The following is a 17,637-nucleotide window of genomic DNA, read 5'->3' on the forward strand; positions in this document are numbered from 1 at the left end:
TCTGCCTTTGGCTCAGGTCATGATCCTAGGGTCCTGGGATTGAGCCCTGCACTGGGCTCCCTGTTCTGTGGGAAGCCTGCTTCTCCCTCTCCCACTCCCCCTGCTTGTGTTCCCTCTCTCGCTGTGTCTCTCTCTGTCAAATAAATAAGTAAAATCTTAAAAAAAAAAAAAAAGAACAAATGAAGCCTAAAGCCAGCAGAAGGGAAATAATAATTAGAGCAGAAATAAATGATACAGAAACTAAAAAACAAAACCAAAAACACAGAAGAACAGATCAATGAAACCAGGAGCTGGTGCTTTGAAAAAATTAATAAAATTGATAAGCCCCTAGGTAGACTTATTAAAAAGAAGAGACTCTTTGCCATCTTGCAAGATGGTGGGCGAAAAAGCTGAGAAGCTGGACACTAAGGGGAAGAAACCTGAAGCTAAGAAGGCTGATGCCGGTGGCAAGGCTAAGAAGGGTGACCCCAAGGCTAAAACGCCAAAGAAGGGGAAGCCCCACTGCAGCCGAAACCCTGTCCTTGTCGGAGGAACTGGCAGATATTCCTGATCGGCTACGTATTCCAGAAAGGCCATGTACAAGAGGAAGTAGTCGGCAGCTAAATCCAGGGTTGAAAAGAAAAAAAAGGAGAAAGTTCTTGCTACCGTCACAAAACCAGTTGGTGGTGACAAGAACAATGGTACCTGAGTAGTTAAACTTCACAAAATGCCTAGGTATTACCCTACTGAAGATGGGCCTCCAAAGCAGTTGGGCCACGGCAAAACACCTTTCAGTCAGCACGTGAGAAAGCCGCGAGCTAGTATCACCCCCGGGCCCATTCTGATCATCCTCCCTGGGCGCCACAGAGGCAAGAGGGTCGTTTTCCTGAAGCAACTGAGCAGGGGCTTGCTACTTGGGACCGGACCTCTGTCCCTCAATCGAGTTCCTCTGCGTAGAACACACCAGAAATTCGTCATTGCTACTTCTACCAAAATTGGTATCAGCAGTGTGAAAATCCCCAAATATCTCAACTGATGCTTACTTCAAGAAGAAGAAGCTGCGTAAGCCCAGACAGCAGGAGGGTGAGATCTTCCACACCAAGAAAGAGAAATACGAGATTACAGAGCAGTGCAAGGTTGATCAGAAAGCTGTGGACTCGCAAATTCTGCCAAAAATCAAAGCTGTTCCTCAGCTTCAGCGCTACCTCTGCTCCGTGTTTTCTCTCACAAATGGAGTTTACCCTCACAAATTGGTGTTCTAAATTTCTTACAAAGAAGGTAATTAAATAACTGATCCATTAAAAAAAAAAGAGAAAGGACCCAAATAAAAACACAAATGAGAGGGGAGAAATAACATCACAGAAATATAAACAATTATGAGAATATTATGAAAAATTATATGCCAACAAATTGGACAACCTGGAAGAAATGAATAAATGCCTAGGAAACATATAAACTACCAAAACTGAAACAGGAAGAAATAGAAAACTTGAACAGACTGATAACCAGCAAAGAAATTGAATCAGTAATCAAAAATCTCCCAAAAAACAAAAGTCCAGGGCCAGATAGCTTCACAAGGGAATTCTACCAAACATTTAAAAAGGAGTTAATACTCATTCTTCTCAAACTATTCCGAAAAATAGAAATGGAAGGGAAGCTTCCAAATTCATTCTATGAGGCCAGCATTACCGTGATTCTAAAACCAAAGACTTCACTAAAAAAGAGAGCTACAGGCCAATCTCCCTGATGAACATGGATGCAAAAATTCTCAGCAAAACACTAGGAAATCAAATCTAATAGTACATTAAAAGAATCATTCACCACAATCAAGTGGGATTTATTCCTGGGCTGCAAGGGTGGTTCAATATTCATAAATCAATCCACACGATGCACCACATTAATAAAAGAAAGGATAAGAACCATATGATCCTTTCAATAGATGCAGAAAATGCATTTGACAAAGTACAATATCCATTCATGATAAAATCCTCAACAAAGTATGAAAGAGAGGGAACAAACCTCAACATAATAAAGGCCATATATGAAAAGCCCACAGCAAATATCATCCTCAACGGGGAAAAAGAGAGCTTTTCTTCCACAGGAACAAGACAGGGATGTCTCACCACTGTTATTTAACATAGTACTGGAAGTCCTAGCCTCAGTAATCAGACAACAGTAAGAAATAAAAGACATCCAAATTAACAAGGAAGAAGTCAAACTTTCACTATTTGCAGATGACATTACACTATATATAGAAAACCCAAAAGACTCCACCAAAAAATTGCTAGCACTGATACATGAATTCAGTAAAGTTGCAGTATACAAAATCAACGTAGAGAAATCTGTTGCATTTCTGTATACCAATAATGGACCAGCAGAAAGAGAAATCAAGGAATCCATCCCATTTACAATTGCACCAAAAACCGTAAGATACCCAGGAATAAACCTAAACAAAGACGTAAATGATCTGTACTCTGAAAACTACAGAACACTTAGGAAAGAAATTGAAAATGATACAAAGAAATGGAAAGACATCCCACACTAGTGGATTGGAGGAACAAATGTTGTTAAAATGTCTATACTACCCCCAAGGCATTTACACATTTAATGCAATCTGTATCAAAATACCATGAGCATTTTTCACAGAGCTAGAACAACCCACCCTAAAATTTGTATGGAACCACAAAAGATCCTGAATAGCCAAAGCAATCTTTAAAAAGAAAAGCAAAGCTGGAGGCATCACAATTCTGGACTTCAGAATTCAGCTATAGTTATCAAGACAGTATGGTACTGGCACAAAAATAGACACATAGATCAATGGAAGAGAATAGAACACCCAGAAATGAACCCAGAACTATATGATCAATTAATCTTCAACAAAGTAGGAAAGAATATCCAATGGAAAAAAGACAGTCTCTTCAATAAATGGTGTTGGGAAAACTGGACAGTAACATGCAAAACAATGAAACTGGACCACTTTCTTACACCATACACAAAAATAAATTCAAAACGGATTAAAGACCTAAATGTGAGACAGGAAACCATCAAAATCCTGGAGAACACAGGCAGTAACCTCTTTTGACATCGGCCAAAGCAACTTCTTACTAGATATATCTCCTGAGGCAAGGGAAACAAAAGCAAAAATAAACTATAGGGACTTCATCAAAATAAAAAGTTTCTGCACAGCGAAGGAAACCATCAACAAAACTAAAAGGTAACCTATGGAATAGAAGAAGATATTTGCAAATGACATATCTGATAAACGGTTAGTATCCACAAAATAGAACTTATAAAACTCAACACCCAAAAAATAAATAATCCAATTTAAAAAATGGGTAGAAGACATGCACAGACATTTTTCCAAAGAAGACATACAGACGGCCAACAGACCCATGAAAGCATGCTCAACATCACTCATCATTAGGGAAATACAAATCAAACTACAATGAGATATCACAGCTGTCAGAATGGCTAAAATCAAGAACACAAGAAACAACAGGTGTTGGTGAGGATGTGGAGACAGGGGACCCCTTGTGCACTGTTGGTGGGAATGCAAACTGGTGCAGCCACTCTGGAAAACATCATGGAGATTCCTCAAAAAGTTAAAAATAGAACTACTCTATGATCCAGGTCTTAGAGATTCTTAGCAATTATCATGAAAGAATCTTACAAAGCATGTCAGTCCAGACTAAAATTCTTAATTCAGAGCTAGCACCATTCATTGTCTTTTTTGTACCCAAGTTATAGATCCCTTGAGAACAATGCCGGTATCCTTTTAAAATGTGCAGTTCTCTTAAATATATCAAATACATGCAGCAATCACACTACTAGGTATTTACCCAAAAGATACAAAAATACTAATTCAAAGGGATACATCCACACTGATATTTATAGCAGCATTATCTACAATAGCCAATTATGGAAGGAGCCCTAGTGTCCATAGACTGATGAATAAAAGAGATGTGATATATGTATATAAAATGGAATATTACCCAGTCATTAAAAAAGGAATGCTAACTTGCCATTTGCAATGGTGTGGACAGAGCTAAAGAGTCTAATGCTAAAGGAAATAAGTCAGAGAAAGACAAATACCATGATTTCACTCACACGTGGAATTTAAGAAACAAAACAAATGAACATGGGGGGAACGAAAGAAGCAAATCAAGAAACAGATTCTTAAATATAGAGAACTGAGTTACTGGAGGGGAGGTGGGTGGGAATGGGTTAAATAGGTGATGGGTATTAAGGAGAGAACCTGTTGTGATTAGCACTGGGTGTTGTATGTAAGTGATGAATTATTAAATTCTACACCTGAAACTAACATTACACTGTGTTAACTGGAATTTAAATAAAAATTTGGAGAAAAACAATTATTTTGACTGCTTACAGAACAGGGTGCAATAGAACACAGGTTGAAAACCACTACTTTTGATTCTTAAAATCAAACCAAAAAAAAAAAAATCAATGACCAAATAATTTTCTCAAGGCAGGAATTTGGCAATTATTTTTGTTGGCCCCAAGAGAAAAATGGCACAGAACAAAAAATATACCATGCTTATTTCGTTTATATGGCATAGTAAAACAAATCTAAATTTATATTAGTATACTGCTCTTTTACACTAAATTGAGACCTGTCAGAATGGCTAAAATCAACAAGAAACAACAGGTGTTGGTGACAATGTGGGACTAGACCCCTTTTCTCTAGAAAAGTAACAAGACTTGTAGTTCTAGAACTGTAGGGCTTTCATACAATTAGTGGAATCATTTTTTTATGTTAAGATTTCTGAGTCATGGCTTCAACCTGTTTGCTTTCCAAGTGAAACAGATAACTAAGAAATTTCTTAATTTACTTGGCTAATTCAGTGGGTTTTAATAAGACCTAGATTACTTGGGTTATTCATCAAGGCTTTTTGTGAGAGGACAGTTGCTCTGAATTAGCCAATTAGCTGTTTTCTTTTGAAACTTATTTTCATTAACATAATAAATCTAAATACCCTGGCATCCTCACTTATGCCTCTTTTCTATTGCATTTTCTAACACTTTCAAGAAATCATAACTTGAATTCTAGTAAAGAGCTTTAAAAGTTTAGAATACTTATTAACTATTTTCAATTAAATGCAACAATATGGGTGATTATTTTATTTTTTAAGTAATCCCCACACTCAGTGTGGGGCTCAAACTCACAACCCTGAGATCAAGAGTGGCATGTTCTATGGACTGAGCCAGCCAGGCGCCCCGTTTTAAAATTTTTAATTTTTTTTTTTGGTTGGGTGGGCATCTTAATCCCTTTGTAACGAAAGTCTATTTTCAAAATGCAGTGGTAGTTGTTTTCTGCAGACGTTACTGGTAAAAACAATCAGGGAGCAAGTCCTATGCTACTCCTTTAAACCCAGTGTGTTGTTTTTCCGAGTTAGGTGTTGGAGTTTCTCGATTTTGTTAGCCTGCAAAGTATTGGAAGGAAAGGTAGTATTTTATATTCATTTTAGCCTAATAAAACCAACACTGCCTCTTAAAACTCTTGAATTCATTCCTTATCAGCTCTTTCTTTTCCCTTTATCTCTAGGAGCCTTGTGTTATTCCCACCGCCTTTCTGAAGTCCCACATCAGGCTGCAAATCTAATGGTTCTTCACAATCTTCTCTTTGGCCTTTCCTTCACCGCCCCGCATCAGCACGTTTAGGGATACTTAACCACTCCTTTGCCAAAGAACGCGAGAGCTTGTCTGCACGTTTGATCAAAATGCGTTCCCCTAAATTACACATCCTAATTCCTTTAATTTCTCCACTACTCGGACCTTTCCTCCAGCAAATGAACCTCGGATCTAAATTTAAATCTGCTCCCGCCTCCAACCTCCCCGCTCCTACCTGCGGCCTTAAGTCTGTTGCCCTGCCCACTGAACCCAAGTTCCTCTCCTCAGGCCTTCCATTCCCCCCCCCAAAAAAACCAATAGCCGCTTGTTTTTTAGGGTTTTAAACACCAGTATCCACTTTCTTCCTCCCCCTCCGACCCGAGGGCCCTCCGTTCTTCCCCACCCGGACGCGACCTCCACCACCTACAAGCTGCTTTTCTCCGGAGCGCCACTTCCGGATGGCCCGTGTCACCGCTTTACCGGTCCGCCCACCTCCCCCGCGCATTTCCCAGAGCTTTGTCTTAAAACATTGGCGGGGTCGGAGCGGGGACGCAGTCTAGCCCGGCACAGAAGGGCGGCTAGAAGACCCGCTGAGTGGCTGCTCCAGCCTGGCAACTCCTGCCGCGCTGCGGAGTCGAGGGGTGGCGGTGGAGGGACAGTTTGTTTAGAGCACCGAAGTGGGTAACACCCGGAAGTGGCGCCGTAGCCGAGTTGCGCCGCTGCCGGGGGCGGGTGCCCGGTACCGGGAGGTGGCGAGGAAGCCACGGTACTCTTTGGCGTAAGTGTCAGCGGAGGGTGCAATACCGCCAGAGGCGGGAGCTGGCCTGGTTCTGGCCCAGGTTCTACCGTGGTAGATCTGGCTGGGTTCCGGGAGTCGAGGGCCTCGTGGGGGAGGCTGGGCTGGTGGAGGGTTGCGGCGGCCGAAGGGGATCCCGCTCCCTTCCTTCTCCCATTCCTGGGGATCTGCTTCTTTAGTTCACCAGCTTATTCCTTCCACCCTTCGCCAGGCGAGTTGAGGGGAGTTTTACTAGGGAGGAAGTTGCAGCTGGAGCAGAGAATCCACTTGTGTTTTCGGCTTCTGGGAGGAGGCGAGCGGCTGCTTTGGTGGGGACTGTTGCTTTTCGGCCTCTTAAGTCCCTCCTGAGAAATGTTTTTTCCTTCGCTGCTTTACAGACTCAGTTACTTCTCATATTTGTCTTTACCCCCTTCAGCTTCTGACTTTGTCTCTTCTGCACCTTAAAAGATGCTGGAGTCATATGTGACTCCAATTTTAATGAGCTATGTGAATCGCTACATCAAGAATTTAAAGCCATCAGATCTACAGCTTTCGCTATGGGGTGGAGATGTGGTTCTCAGCAAGCTCGAGTTAAAGTTGGATGTGCTGGAACAGGTAAGCTGTGTAGCTGTCATTAACTGGAAACATTTTCAGCTAGTTTAGTAATCCATTGTTTCCTGCACTTCGGCTTTATGCTTAAAAACTTAAATTGTTAAAGTATTTTGGACTACGCTGAAACTACAGACCTTCCTTTACAGAAGTTTTTTTTTCGTGGTTTGTTACTAGTGATGGTTTATTAGAATTGGATTCCCAAAAGGTGCCTCAACAGATAGAAAGACAGCTTCATTGTTCTTGTCAGAATTCAGTCTACTTACTCAATTCAGAAGCATTACCGGATATGCTAATATACATTGCTAAGATTCTGTATGAAGCTGGAAAATATTATATTCCCATTCTCCTTTTTGGGGAATGGAAGGGTCTGAAAGACAGCAAGAAAGTTCTCTTAGGAAAGAGGACATGACATCCTCAGAGAATTGAGCACAGATTGAGAATGCCAGTAAAATTGAAAACTTACTACTTATTCACTTTTTAGGTTTTTTTTTTAACTTGAGAATGGTTTGATGTAAATAACTAATTTAAAGTTCATATATTTGTTAATCCACTGAGTACATTTATTACTAACATATGCCAAGCAACTCTGTTAGGCCTGAAGATACAAAAACTATCTGTGGAAACTCAGAAGAGCCAGACCAACTGCTTTTTAGGAGATAAGGGAAGTCTTAATCTAATGGTGGAAGTTAATAATTTTTACATTCCACTGCTCCCTTTATTGTTGAATACTCTAGAGTATCACTAAGAAATAATACTCTTGGTTCCTTTCCCTCTTCTCTCCAAGGTTAATTATCTTAATATTTTCATTTTTTAAAAATGACCACAAGTCCTAAGTGTACAGCTCAGTTTTATGTATGTATACACGTGTGTAACCAGTGTGGAGATGAAATAGAATATTTCCTGCACCTTAAATGGCTCCTCTTTGCAAATTCCCACCCCCTAAAACAGGTGACTGTTATTCTGACTTTTGTCAACAAGAATTGCTTGTTCTTGAATCTTAATAAATTGGAATCACTTGTGTCTGGCTGTTTATGGCTAAGATTAACCCATGTTGTTGCAAGAGCTATTGTTTGTATTGCCTTGCAGTATTCCGTTGGCTAAAGATTCACAATTTATTTTCCCATTGATGTACATTTGGGTGGTTTCTACTTTTGGCTGTTATGAAGAAAGTTCTTGTGAACATTCTTGTACATGTATATTGGTGGACATAGGTATTAATTTCTCTTAGGTGTATATTTAGGTATGTATATGTTTAGCTTCGATGGATACTGCCAAATAGTTTTTCAAAGTGGTGGTATCAATTTACATTCTCACCAAGGGTGGATGAGAGGTCCAGTTACTTCAAGTTTTTGGTATTACTTGGCATGTTTGTTATTTTAACTTGAGCCTTTCTGGTGGGTGTGTAGTGGTATCTATTTAAATTTGCATTTCCTTAATGGGTAATGATGTTGAACACATTTTCACGTGCTGCTTATTGGCTATTTGAATGTCCTCTTTTCTAAAGTCTCTATCTTTTGCCTTTTAAAAAAAATTGGGTATTTTTTTAATTGATGTGGAGGGGTTCTTTACATATTTTGGAAATGAGTCCTTTGCTAGATATATTTTGCAATATCTTCTCCCAGTCTGTGGCTTGGCTTTTACTCTCTTAAAATTATCTTTTGATGAGTAGAAGTTCATAATTTCACTGAGGTCCAAGTTGTCAATCTTTTCATTTTAAGAAATTTTTGCTTATTCCAGGTACATGAAGATACTCTTGTTTTGTTTTTATTTAATCACCCCATGCTCATCATGACAAGTGCATTCCTTAATACCCATCACCTATTTAACCCATGCTCCCACCCCCTCCTCTGGTTACCATTGGTTTATTCTCTATTAATTGGTTTGCCTTCCTCTTTTTTTTTTTAATTTTATTTATTTATTTGACAGAGAGAGACACGGCGAGAGAGGGAACACAAGCAGGGGGAGTGGGAGAGGGAGAAGCAGGCTCCCCACTGAGCAGGGAGCCTGACGTGGGGCTCGATCCCAGGACCCCGGGATCACGACTCGAGCCAAAGGCAGATGCTTAATGACTGAGCCACTCAGGCACCCGCCTTCCTCTCTTTTTGCCCCCCTTTACTCATTTGTTTTGTTTCTTAAATTCCACATATTGGTGAAATCATATGGTATTTGTCTTTCTCTGACTTCACTTAGCGTTATACACTCTAGCTCCATCCATGTTGCAAATAGCAAGATTTCATTCTTTTTTATGGCTGAATAATATTCCATTATATATGTATAGATAGAAATACCTATATCTGTCTCCTTTATCCATTCATCAGTCGATGGACATTTGGGCTCTTTCTGTAATTTGTGTATTGTTGATAATGCTGCTGTAAACATCGGGGTGTGTGTATCAAATTAGTATTTTTGTATCCTTTGGGTAAATACCCAGTAATGCAATTGCTGGATCATAGGGTACTCAGTGGATTATTAAAACCTCCATACTGTTTTCCAGAGTGGCTGCACCAGTTTGCGTTCCCAGCAACAGTGCAAGAAGGTTCCCCTTTTCCCACATCCTCAGTAACACCTGTTGTTCTTGTATTGTTGAGTTTAGCCATTCTGACAGGTGTGCGGTGATATCTCATTGTAGTTTTGATTTGCATTTCCCTGATGAGTGATGTTGAGCATCTTTTCATGTGTCTATTGGCCATCTGTAGGTCTTTTTGGAGAACTGTCTATACGTGTCTTCTGCCCATTTTAATCAGATTGTTTGGTTTTTTGGGTGTTGGCTTTTGTAAGTTCTTTACATACTTTGGATACTAACCCTTTATCAGATAAGCCATTTGCAAATATCTTCTCCTATTCCATAGGTTGTTTTTTAGTTTTGTTAATGGTTTCCTTTGTTATGCAGAAGCTTTTATTTTGATGAAGTCCCAATAGTTTCCCTTGCCTCTGGATACGTGTCTAGTAAGAAGTTGCTATGGCCAAGATCAAGATGTTGCTGCCTGTGTTTTCTTCTAGGATTTTGATGGTTTCCTGTCTCACATTTAGGTCTTTTGAATTTATTTTTGTGTATAGTGTAAGAAAATGGTCCAGTTTCATTTTTTTGCATACTGCTGTCCCATCTCTTGTTTTCTTTTAGAAGTTTTGTTTTTTTTTTATTTATCTAAAATTTTTCTGGAAGTGTGAAGTAGAGATCAAGATGCACCTTTTTTTTTCTTTGAGACTCATTTGATCCACACCATTTGTTGAACCATTCTTTTTCTACTGAATTGCAGTAAGCCTTACTGCAGGCTTACTGCAAATCAGGTTATCATATGTGTGTGGATTTGTTTCTAAAATCTGTATTTGCTCAGTAGTCTATTTGTCTATTCTTGTGTCATTACCATACTGTCTTTTACAGTGTTTTGATATCTCATAGTGTAATTTGTGTAACTGTTCTTTTTTTCTTGTCGTAACTATTGTAGATTCTTTGCATTTTCACATACATTTTAATTTCAATTTGTAAATTTTAGAATTTTCCCCTAAGGGGGAAACCCACTGACATTTTTGTTGAGGTTGCATGAAATCAATAGATTAATTCGGAAGGCATTAACATTAACACATATTGTGTTAACATAGTATTGAGTTTTTTAATCCCGGTATAAAACATTGTTTTCTGTATTTTTAAGTCTTCAATTTTTCTCAGCAATGATTTGAAGTTTTCAAGAGAGGCCTTGCACATATTTCATTAAATATGATCTTTTTTTGTTATAAGGAGCATTATTTCTTAAAAATTTCATTTTCTAAGTACATTACCAGAAATAGTTGTTTTAGTACATTGGTCTTCCATTCAGTGCCCTTTCTAACTTGTTTGATTTGGTGTTTTCTTTTAGATTGCCTGTGTGCGCAACCATGCCGTTTACAAATAGTGACAGTTTTACATGTTCCAGTGCTTGTACCTTTTATTTCTTTATTGCAGTGTGGAGTAGACATCTTGAAAATACTCTTTTTTGTTCCCGCCTTCAGTGTTAAAGTGCTCAATATTTTACTATTAAGCATGTTGCTAGCTGTAAGTACTCCTTACTGGATAAGGAAATGCTCTTTTGTTCCTCCTTTTACAAGTTTTTAAAAATCATGAATGGGTTTGAATTTTATCAAATATTACATTTAATGAGTTTATCTGATTTTTCTTTTATTCTGTTAATGTGGTGAATTACATTGAGTTTTTAGATGGAGTTTGAATTCCTGGTATAAACCCATACTTCGTATTAACCTTTTTATGTGTTGGCTTTGATTTGCTAAATTTTTGTTTAGTTTTGTAGCAGGTATGTATATAAGTGATTCTGGTCTGTGCTCTCTCTTGTAATGTCCTTATCTGGTTTGGATTATCATAGATATGTTGCTTCATTAAATTATTAAGTATTTTTTTTTATAAATGAGTTTGTGTAAGATTGATATTAGTTTTCTTTTGGTAAAATATACATACCAAAATTACCATTTTTGCCATTTTTTATTATAGTTCTGTGGTATTGATAACATTTACGTTGTTGTGCAACCATTACCACCATCCATCCCCAGAACTTTTTTAGTTTCCCAAATTGAACCTCTGTACCTTTTGATCCACTAACTCGCTATTCTGTCTTACCAGCCCCTGGCAATCATCATTCTACGTCGTTATGAATTTGACTACTCTTACACCTCACAAGTGGAAACCTACATACAATAGTTACCATTTTGTGACTGGCTTATTTAACTTACTAGCACAGTGTCTTCAAGGTTCATTCATATTGTAGCATGTATCACAATTTCCTTCCTTTGTAAGGCTGAATAATATTCCATTGTATATGCCATATTTTGTTCATTTGTCCATTGATGCACATTTGCATTGTTTCTACCTTTTGGCTCTTGTGAGTAATGCTGCTGCAAACATGGATGTACAAATATCTATTTGGAGTCCCTGCTTTCATTTGTTTTGGGTATATATCCACCAGTGGAATTGCTAGAGTGTATAGTAATTTGACGTTTAAATTTTTGAGGAATTGCCATACTGCCTTCCACAGTGGCTACACCACAGCAATATACAAGTTTTCCAGTTGCTCCATGTCTTCACCATACTTGTTATTTTCTGATTTTTTTTTTATAGGCATTCTAATGGATATGACATGCTATCCCACTGTGGTTTTGATTTGTATTTTCATAATGATTGATTTTGAGCAACTTTTCATGTGCTTATTGGCCATGTGTATATTTTTGGGGAAATGTCTATTCAAGTCCTCTGCCCTTTTTTAAAATTGCATTTTTTTTGTTGAGTTGTAGGAATTATATATTCTGATTATCAGTCCCTTATCAGATACATGATTTGCAAATATTTTCTCCCATTGTGGGTCGTCTTTGAGTCTTTTGTGCCTTTTGATGAAGAAAAGTTTTAAATTTTGAAGTTCAACTTAATTTTTTCTTTTGATGCCTGGGCTTTTGGTGTCCTATGCAAGAAATTATTGCCAGATGTAGTGTCATGAAGCTTTTTCTTTGTTTTCTTAGAGCTTTATATTTTTCACTCTTACTTTTAGGTCTTTGATTCATTTGGAGTTAATTTTTGTGTATGGTATAGTATCCTATGATATAGGATCCAACTTCATTTGTTTTTATAAGTAGGTGTCTACTTTTCCAATAACATTTGTTGAAGACTGTCCTTTCCCCCTTTGAATGGTCATGGCATCCTTCTTGAAAATCATTTGGCCATAGATGTGAGGCTTTATTTCTGGGCTCTCAATACAGTTCCCTTGGTGGTTTATAGGTCTGTGGTCAGAAATCACTTTGTTTTGAATACCATAACTTTGTAGTAAGTTTTGAAATCAAGATGTGTGTAATCTCTATCTTTGTTCTTTTACTAGTTTTATAAATCTTAGGAAAAATGAATCCTGGGGTCATGTGGGTCAAGAGTTTTCTTAGTTGGAAAGTTTTAAATTCTTGATTTAATTTTTCTTGGAGATTTGTTTGGTCGGGGGCGGGGAGAGGGAGAGGGAAATGGACAAGCAGACTCTGCCTTGAGCATGGAGCCCAACTTGGGACTCTATCTCACTACCCTGAGATCATGACCAGAGCTGAAACCAAGAGTTGATGCTTAACCAACTGGGCCACCGAAGCACCCTTGTGATTTAATTTCTTTCGCAGATATAGGACTATTTAGATTTTATCTCTTGTTAGTTTTGGTTAGTTTTTCACTGAATTTCTCCATTTCTTCAAAACTGGTGATCAGCAAACAATGGCTTGGACCTACTTTTCTAAGTAAAATTTTATTGGAGCCCGATATTTTATTTGTTTACATATTGTCTGGCAGCTTTTGAAAACTAAAATGGCAGAGTTGAGTAGCTGGAACAGAGAGTGCATGGCTTGCAAAAGCCTTAAGTATATACTATCTGGCCCTTACTGAAAAATTTCCTGCCCCTGCCCTGATTTGTCTATATTTAAAGGCATAAAGTTGGATTTTTTTGGTCCAGTTTAAAGTTGACTGATTTTTTTAAAAAAATAGGATCTGTTCTGATTTTTTTTTTTTTAAACAAGAAGTTTAAACAAGATGCTTGACTTGAAGGGAAAACTATCTAGGATTCTTTTTTTTTTTTTTAAAGATTTTATTTGAGAGAGAGCGCACATTAGAGGGTGGAGGGTCAGAGGGAGAAGCAGACTCCCCACTGAGCAGGGAGTTGGATGAGGGACTCGATCCAGGGACTCCAGGATCATGACCTGAGCTGAAGGCAGTTGCTTAACCAACTGAGCCACCCAGGCGCCCTAGGATTCATTTCTTTTAGAGTAATTTATCCCTACTTAAAGACAGATTGCCCTACATGTAACAGCTACGTACAAAAAAGTTGTAAAATTGTCCTTGGTTTTACAATGATAAATGAAAAACATTAAAATTCTCCAATCGAACAAGGTATGCAAGGATTTTTATGTTCTTTTTTTGTTAAACAGTGAGAGCAAAATAACTTACTGGAATATAAAGGTAAGAGCTGACTGAGCATGCCACTAATGGGGAGGGGGGTATTTTCACAGAAGCAGTATTTTCCCCCATCCCATCTCCATTTGTTGTCCATCAAAACATACCATTGGCCATTTAGTTAAAAAAAAAAAATGCAGTATGCTTGTGCACATACAGTTACTTTATGTACAGTAAAGGAATGGGGAAGGGGAAAATGAAAGAATAAAGACTAGTAGTCAGGATGTGGTGGAACCAAATTGTGGCTTTCTAATTGAGAATGTCTTATTGGTCTAGAGGAACAGAGTTCTGGAGTAAAGTAGCAGGTTCCCTTTTTAGTAGACACCTCCTGTCTGCTGCTGGAACACATCAATTGTATCTTCATCCTCCATTTCCAACTGCGCAGGTGTGTCTGTTTCATTGATTGGCTGCCCATCAAATCGGAATCTGATCTGCCTCATTGACAAACCCTCTCATTCACAATAGGCTTTCATTAGTTTACTAAGTGGTGTATGCCTCTTAATCTTAAACTGCACCACAGAACAATCCTGCCCCACCACCTTCAAGTTAATATGATCATTGTTCTCAGTCTTGACTCCTTCCTTGGGCTTTTCATCAGCCACGGCGAATGCTGGAGTCTCCTCAGCTGCTGCTTCACAAAAGAGGTACCAGGTCCACACCGAATGAGCACACACCTGTTGTGATATTTTTTTCTTACTGATATTAGTGATTTGTATCTTTTTCATTACTATTGTTAGGGTTTTATTTTATTTGCAAAGAACTGATTCCCCCCCCATTCTACTTTCTTTGGATTTGATTGGCTGTTTTCTCTAGTTTCCTGAGGTGGAAGCTTCTGTCATTTATTTTTTCTTCCTACCTTTTTTTATTGAAATATATGCATTTAATGCTATAACTTTTTTTTTTGCCCTCTATGTCACAGAATTTCATGTTTTTTCATTATTTTGTTCAGAAAAATATTAATTTCCATTTTGATTTTTTTTTTCTTTGATTCATGGGTTTAGAAGTGTGTGTTTAATTTCCAAACATTTGGGGAATTGCTAATTATCTTTGTTACTGATTTCTAATTTAATTCCACTGTGGTCAGCATAGTTTCTGTATTTTAATCCATTATAATTTATGAGTCAGTATATGGTCTGTTTTTGTAAATGTTCTGTATGCAATTGATAAAAAGTGTGTATTGTGCAGTTGTTGCTATATTCTTCCATAAATATCATTTACTTCAAATTAGTTAATAGAGTTCTTAAAATCTTGTAAATCCATGTGGATTTTCATATCTGCTGTTCTGTCAATTACTAAGGTATGTTAATACCTACAATTATTATTTGTCTACTTTTTAATTTTGCCAGCTTTCACCTTTATATCTAGAAATTAGATGTACACAAATTTAAGTGTTATCTATTCAACATACTTAAAAATCATGCTTAAATGTGTCCTTTCATTCTAGTAATTCTTTTTGCTTTGAAGTTTTTTTAATAATATTTTAAAAATTGCTTCACTTAGCATAATACCCTGAAAGACATGTATCATATGATCTCACTGATATGAGGAATTCTTAATCTCAGGAAACAAACTGAGGGTTGCTGGAGTGGTGGGGGTGGGAGGGATGGGGTGGCTGGGGGAGGGTATGTGCTATGGTGAGTGCTGTGAATTGTGTAAGACTGATGAATCACAGACTAGTACCTCTGAAGCAAATAATACATTATATGTTAAAAAAAAAATTGCTTCAGTTGCTGACCCTAAAGGTTACCGAATGCATATTTGACTTATTAGAGTCTAACTTAGTACTTTTACTATTTCCTGAACAATCTTACAACAGTTTGACTACGTATACCCTTCCACTTCCCTTCATTTTGTTGGTATTGTGGTCGTTCTTTTTGCTTGTTTGGTTTGGGTTAGCTTGTTTAGGTTAGCTGGGTTTAGCTTATATTTTCCTACCATTTCAGGTAGAAGTTTAGGTTATTGATTTTTGGTAGATTTCTTCTATTATAGGCATTTAAACAGCTACAAATGTCTTTAGCTGCGTCCCATAAACTTTGATATGTTGTATTTTCATTTTCATTCAGTTCAGATGCGTACTGATTGTCCTTGATGAATGTGTATTTTTGCATTTGTTGGATGGAGTGGTTTATGGTTTTCAGGTTTAATTGGTTGATAGTGTTCAGGTCTTCTATATCTTGGTTGATTTTCTGTCTGTACATTATTGTGAATATTAAAGTCTCTGTTGAAATATCTTTTTACTTTTGTCAGTGTTTATGTATTTTGGGGTTCTGTTGCTATGCTCACATATGTTTTTATATTTTCTTGCATTAACCCTTCTATTGTTATAAAGTGTCTTATCTTTAATATTTTTTTCCTTAAAGTCTATTTTCTTAATAGTGTACTCCAGTTCTGTGGTTGCTGTTTGCATTATACGTGTATATTTTTTTCTCAGTATACTAATTGTCTTAAACGTTTGCTTTGTGTTGTTTATTCATGCCTAGTACCATCTCTTTGAAAGTTTTACTGGCATGTTACTGAGCTTTACCTCTTTTCAAATTTCATCTTGTTCATTGTAATTTTTTTAATACTTATTTATTTGACAGAGAGCGACACAGCGAGAGCAGGAACATAAGCAGGGGGAGTGGGAGAGGGAGAAGCAGGGTTCCTGCTGAGCAGGGAGCCCGATGTGGGGCCCAGTCCCAGGATCCTGGGATCATGACCTGAGCTGAAGGCAGACGCTTAATGACTGAGCCACCCAGGTGCCCCCATTCATTATAATTTTATCCCATGACTGGGATAAACTATTCATTTTGGAAAACAGTCATATGAAAAGCAGGAATGGGGCACCTGAGTGGCTCAGTCGGTTAAATGTTTGACTCTTGATTTCAGCTCAGGTCATGATCTCAGGGTCATGAGATTGAGCCCTGTGTCAGGCTCTACACTGGGTGTGGAGCCTGCATAAGATTCTCTCTCTCCCTCGCCCCCTCCCCCTGCCTCCCTCTCAAAAACAAAAACAGAAACAAAAAAACAAAACAGGAGGAAGGAAACACTGCTGGAAATTAATATCATAGAAATGAAAATTACTTATATGCCTAAAAGAGAATCTGTACCATTTAAATAGCAAGAAAATGTTGTATTTCAGGTATTCTAGGTGAGAAACAGGGTCACATGACTTCCTTGGAGTCTCATTTACTGCTTTTTAATTGACATATAATTGACATAAAAGTATAATATTAGGTGAACTACATAATTTGATATTTTTATATATTGCAAAAAGATCAGTTATCACAATAAGTCTAGTTAACATCTGCTACCCTGCATAGTTAAGTATTTTTTTTTGGTAATGAGAATTTACAAGATTTACTCTCTTTGCAACATTCATATATGCAGTTCAGTATCATTAAAGTCTTCATGCTGTACATTACATCCCCATGACTTATTTTACAACTGGAAGTTTGTACCTTTTGACCCCTTTCACCCATTTTGCCCACCCTCCACCCCATGCCCCTGGCAACCACCAATCTATTCTCTATATCTATAGAAAAAAAATCTTTTAATAGGTTTTTTTTTAAGATTTTATTTATTTGAGAGAGAGAGAATGAGAGATAGAGAGCACGAGAGGGAAGAGGGTCAGAGGGAGAAACAGACTCCCCTCCGAGCAGGGAGCCCGATGCGGGACTCGATTCCGGGACTCCAGGATCATGACCTG

At 37.8% G+C, this 17,637-nt stretch overlaps 1 protein-coding gene and 2 pseudogenes across 12 annotated transcripts in view; 2 read left to right on the forward strand and 1 right to left on the reverse strand.

Moving 5' to 3' along the window:
- Positions 1–364: 364 nt before the first annotated feature.
- Positions 365–1,279, forward strand: LOC112823270 (large ribosomal subunit protein eL6 pseudogene; annotated as a pseudogene).
- A 4,900-nt stretch (positions 1,280–6,179) lies between these two features.
- VPS13B (vacuolar protein sorting 13 homolog B) overlaps positions 6,180–17,637 on the forward strand; it is a 746,502-nt gene continuing 735,044 nt past the window's right edge. For 6 of the 12 annotated variants that reach the window (XM_025870900.2, XM_073893015.1, XM_073893019.1 and 3 more), the window contains exons 1-2: positions 6,247–6,385; positions 6,819–6,997. In XM_025870900.2, the coding sequence (XP_025726685.1) occupies positions 6,851–6,997 (147 nt within the window). In that variant the 5' untranslated portion in view covers positions 6,247–6,385; positions 6,819–6,850. Of the gene's footprint in view, positions 6,386–6,818; positions 6,998–17,637 lie in introns of all 12 variants that reach the window. The other 6 variants (XM_073893022.1, XM_073893023.1, XM_073893021.1 and 3 more) reach the window with 4 other exon arrangements.
- LOC112823531 (small ubiquitin-related modifier 2 pseudogene) lies at positions 14,168–14,674 on the reverse strand (annotated as a pseudogene).

The sequence above is a fragment of the Callorhinus ursinus genome, unplaced genomic scaffold (assembly GCF_003265705.2).
Source record: "Callorhinus ursinus isolate GAN/ISIS: 27379988/994484 unplaced genomic scaffold, GSC_fseal_2.0 scaffold5, whole genome shotgun sequence".
Lineage (NCBI taxonomy): Eukaryota > Metazoa > Chordata > Mammalia > Carnivora > Otariidae > Callorhinus > Callorhinus ursinus.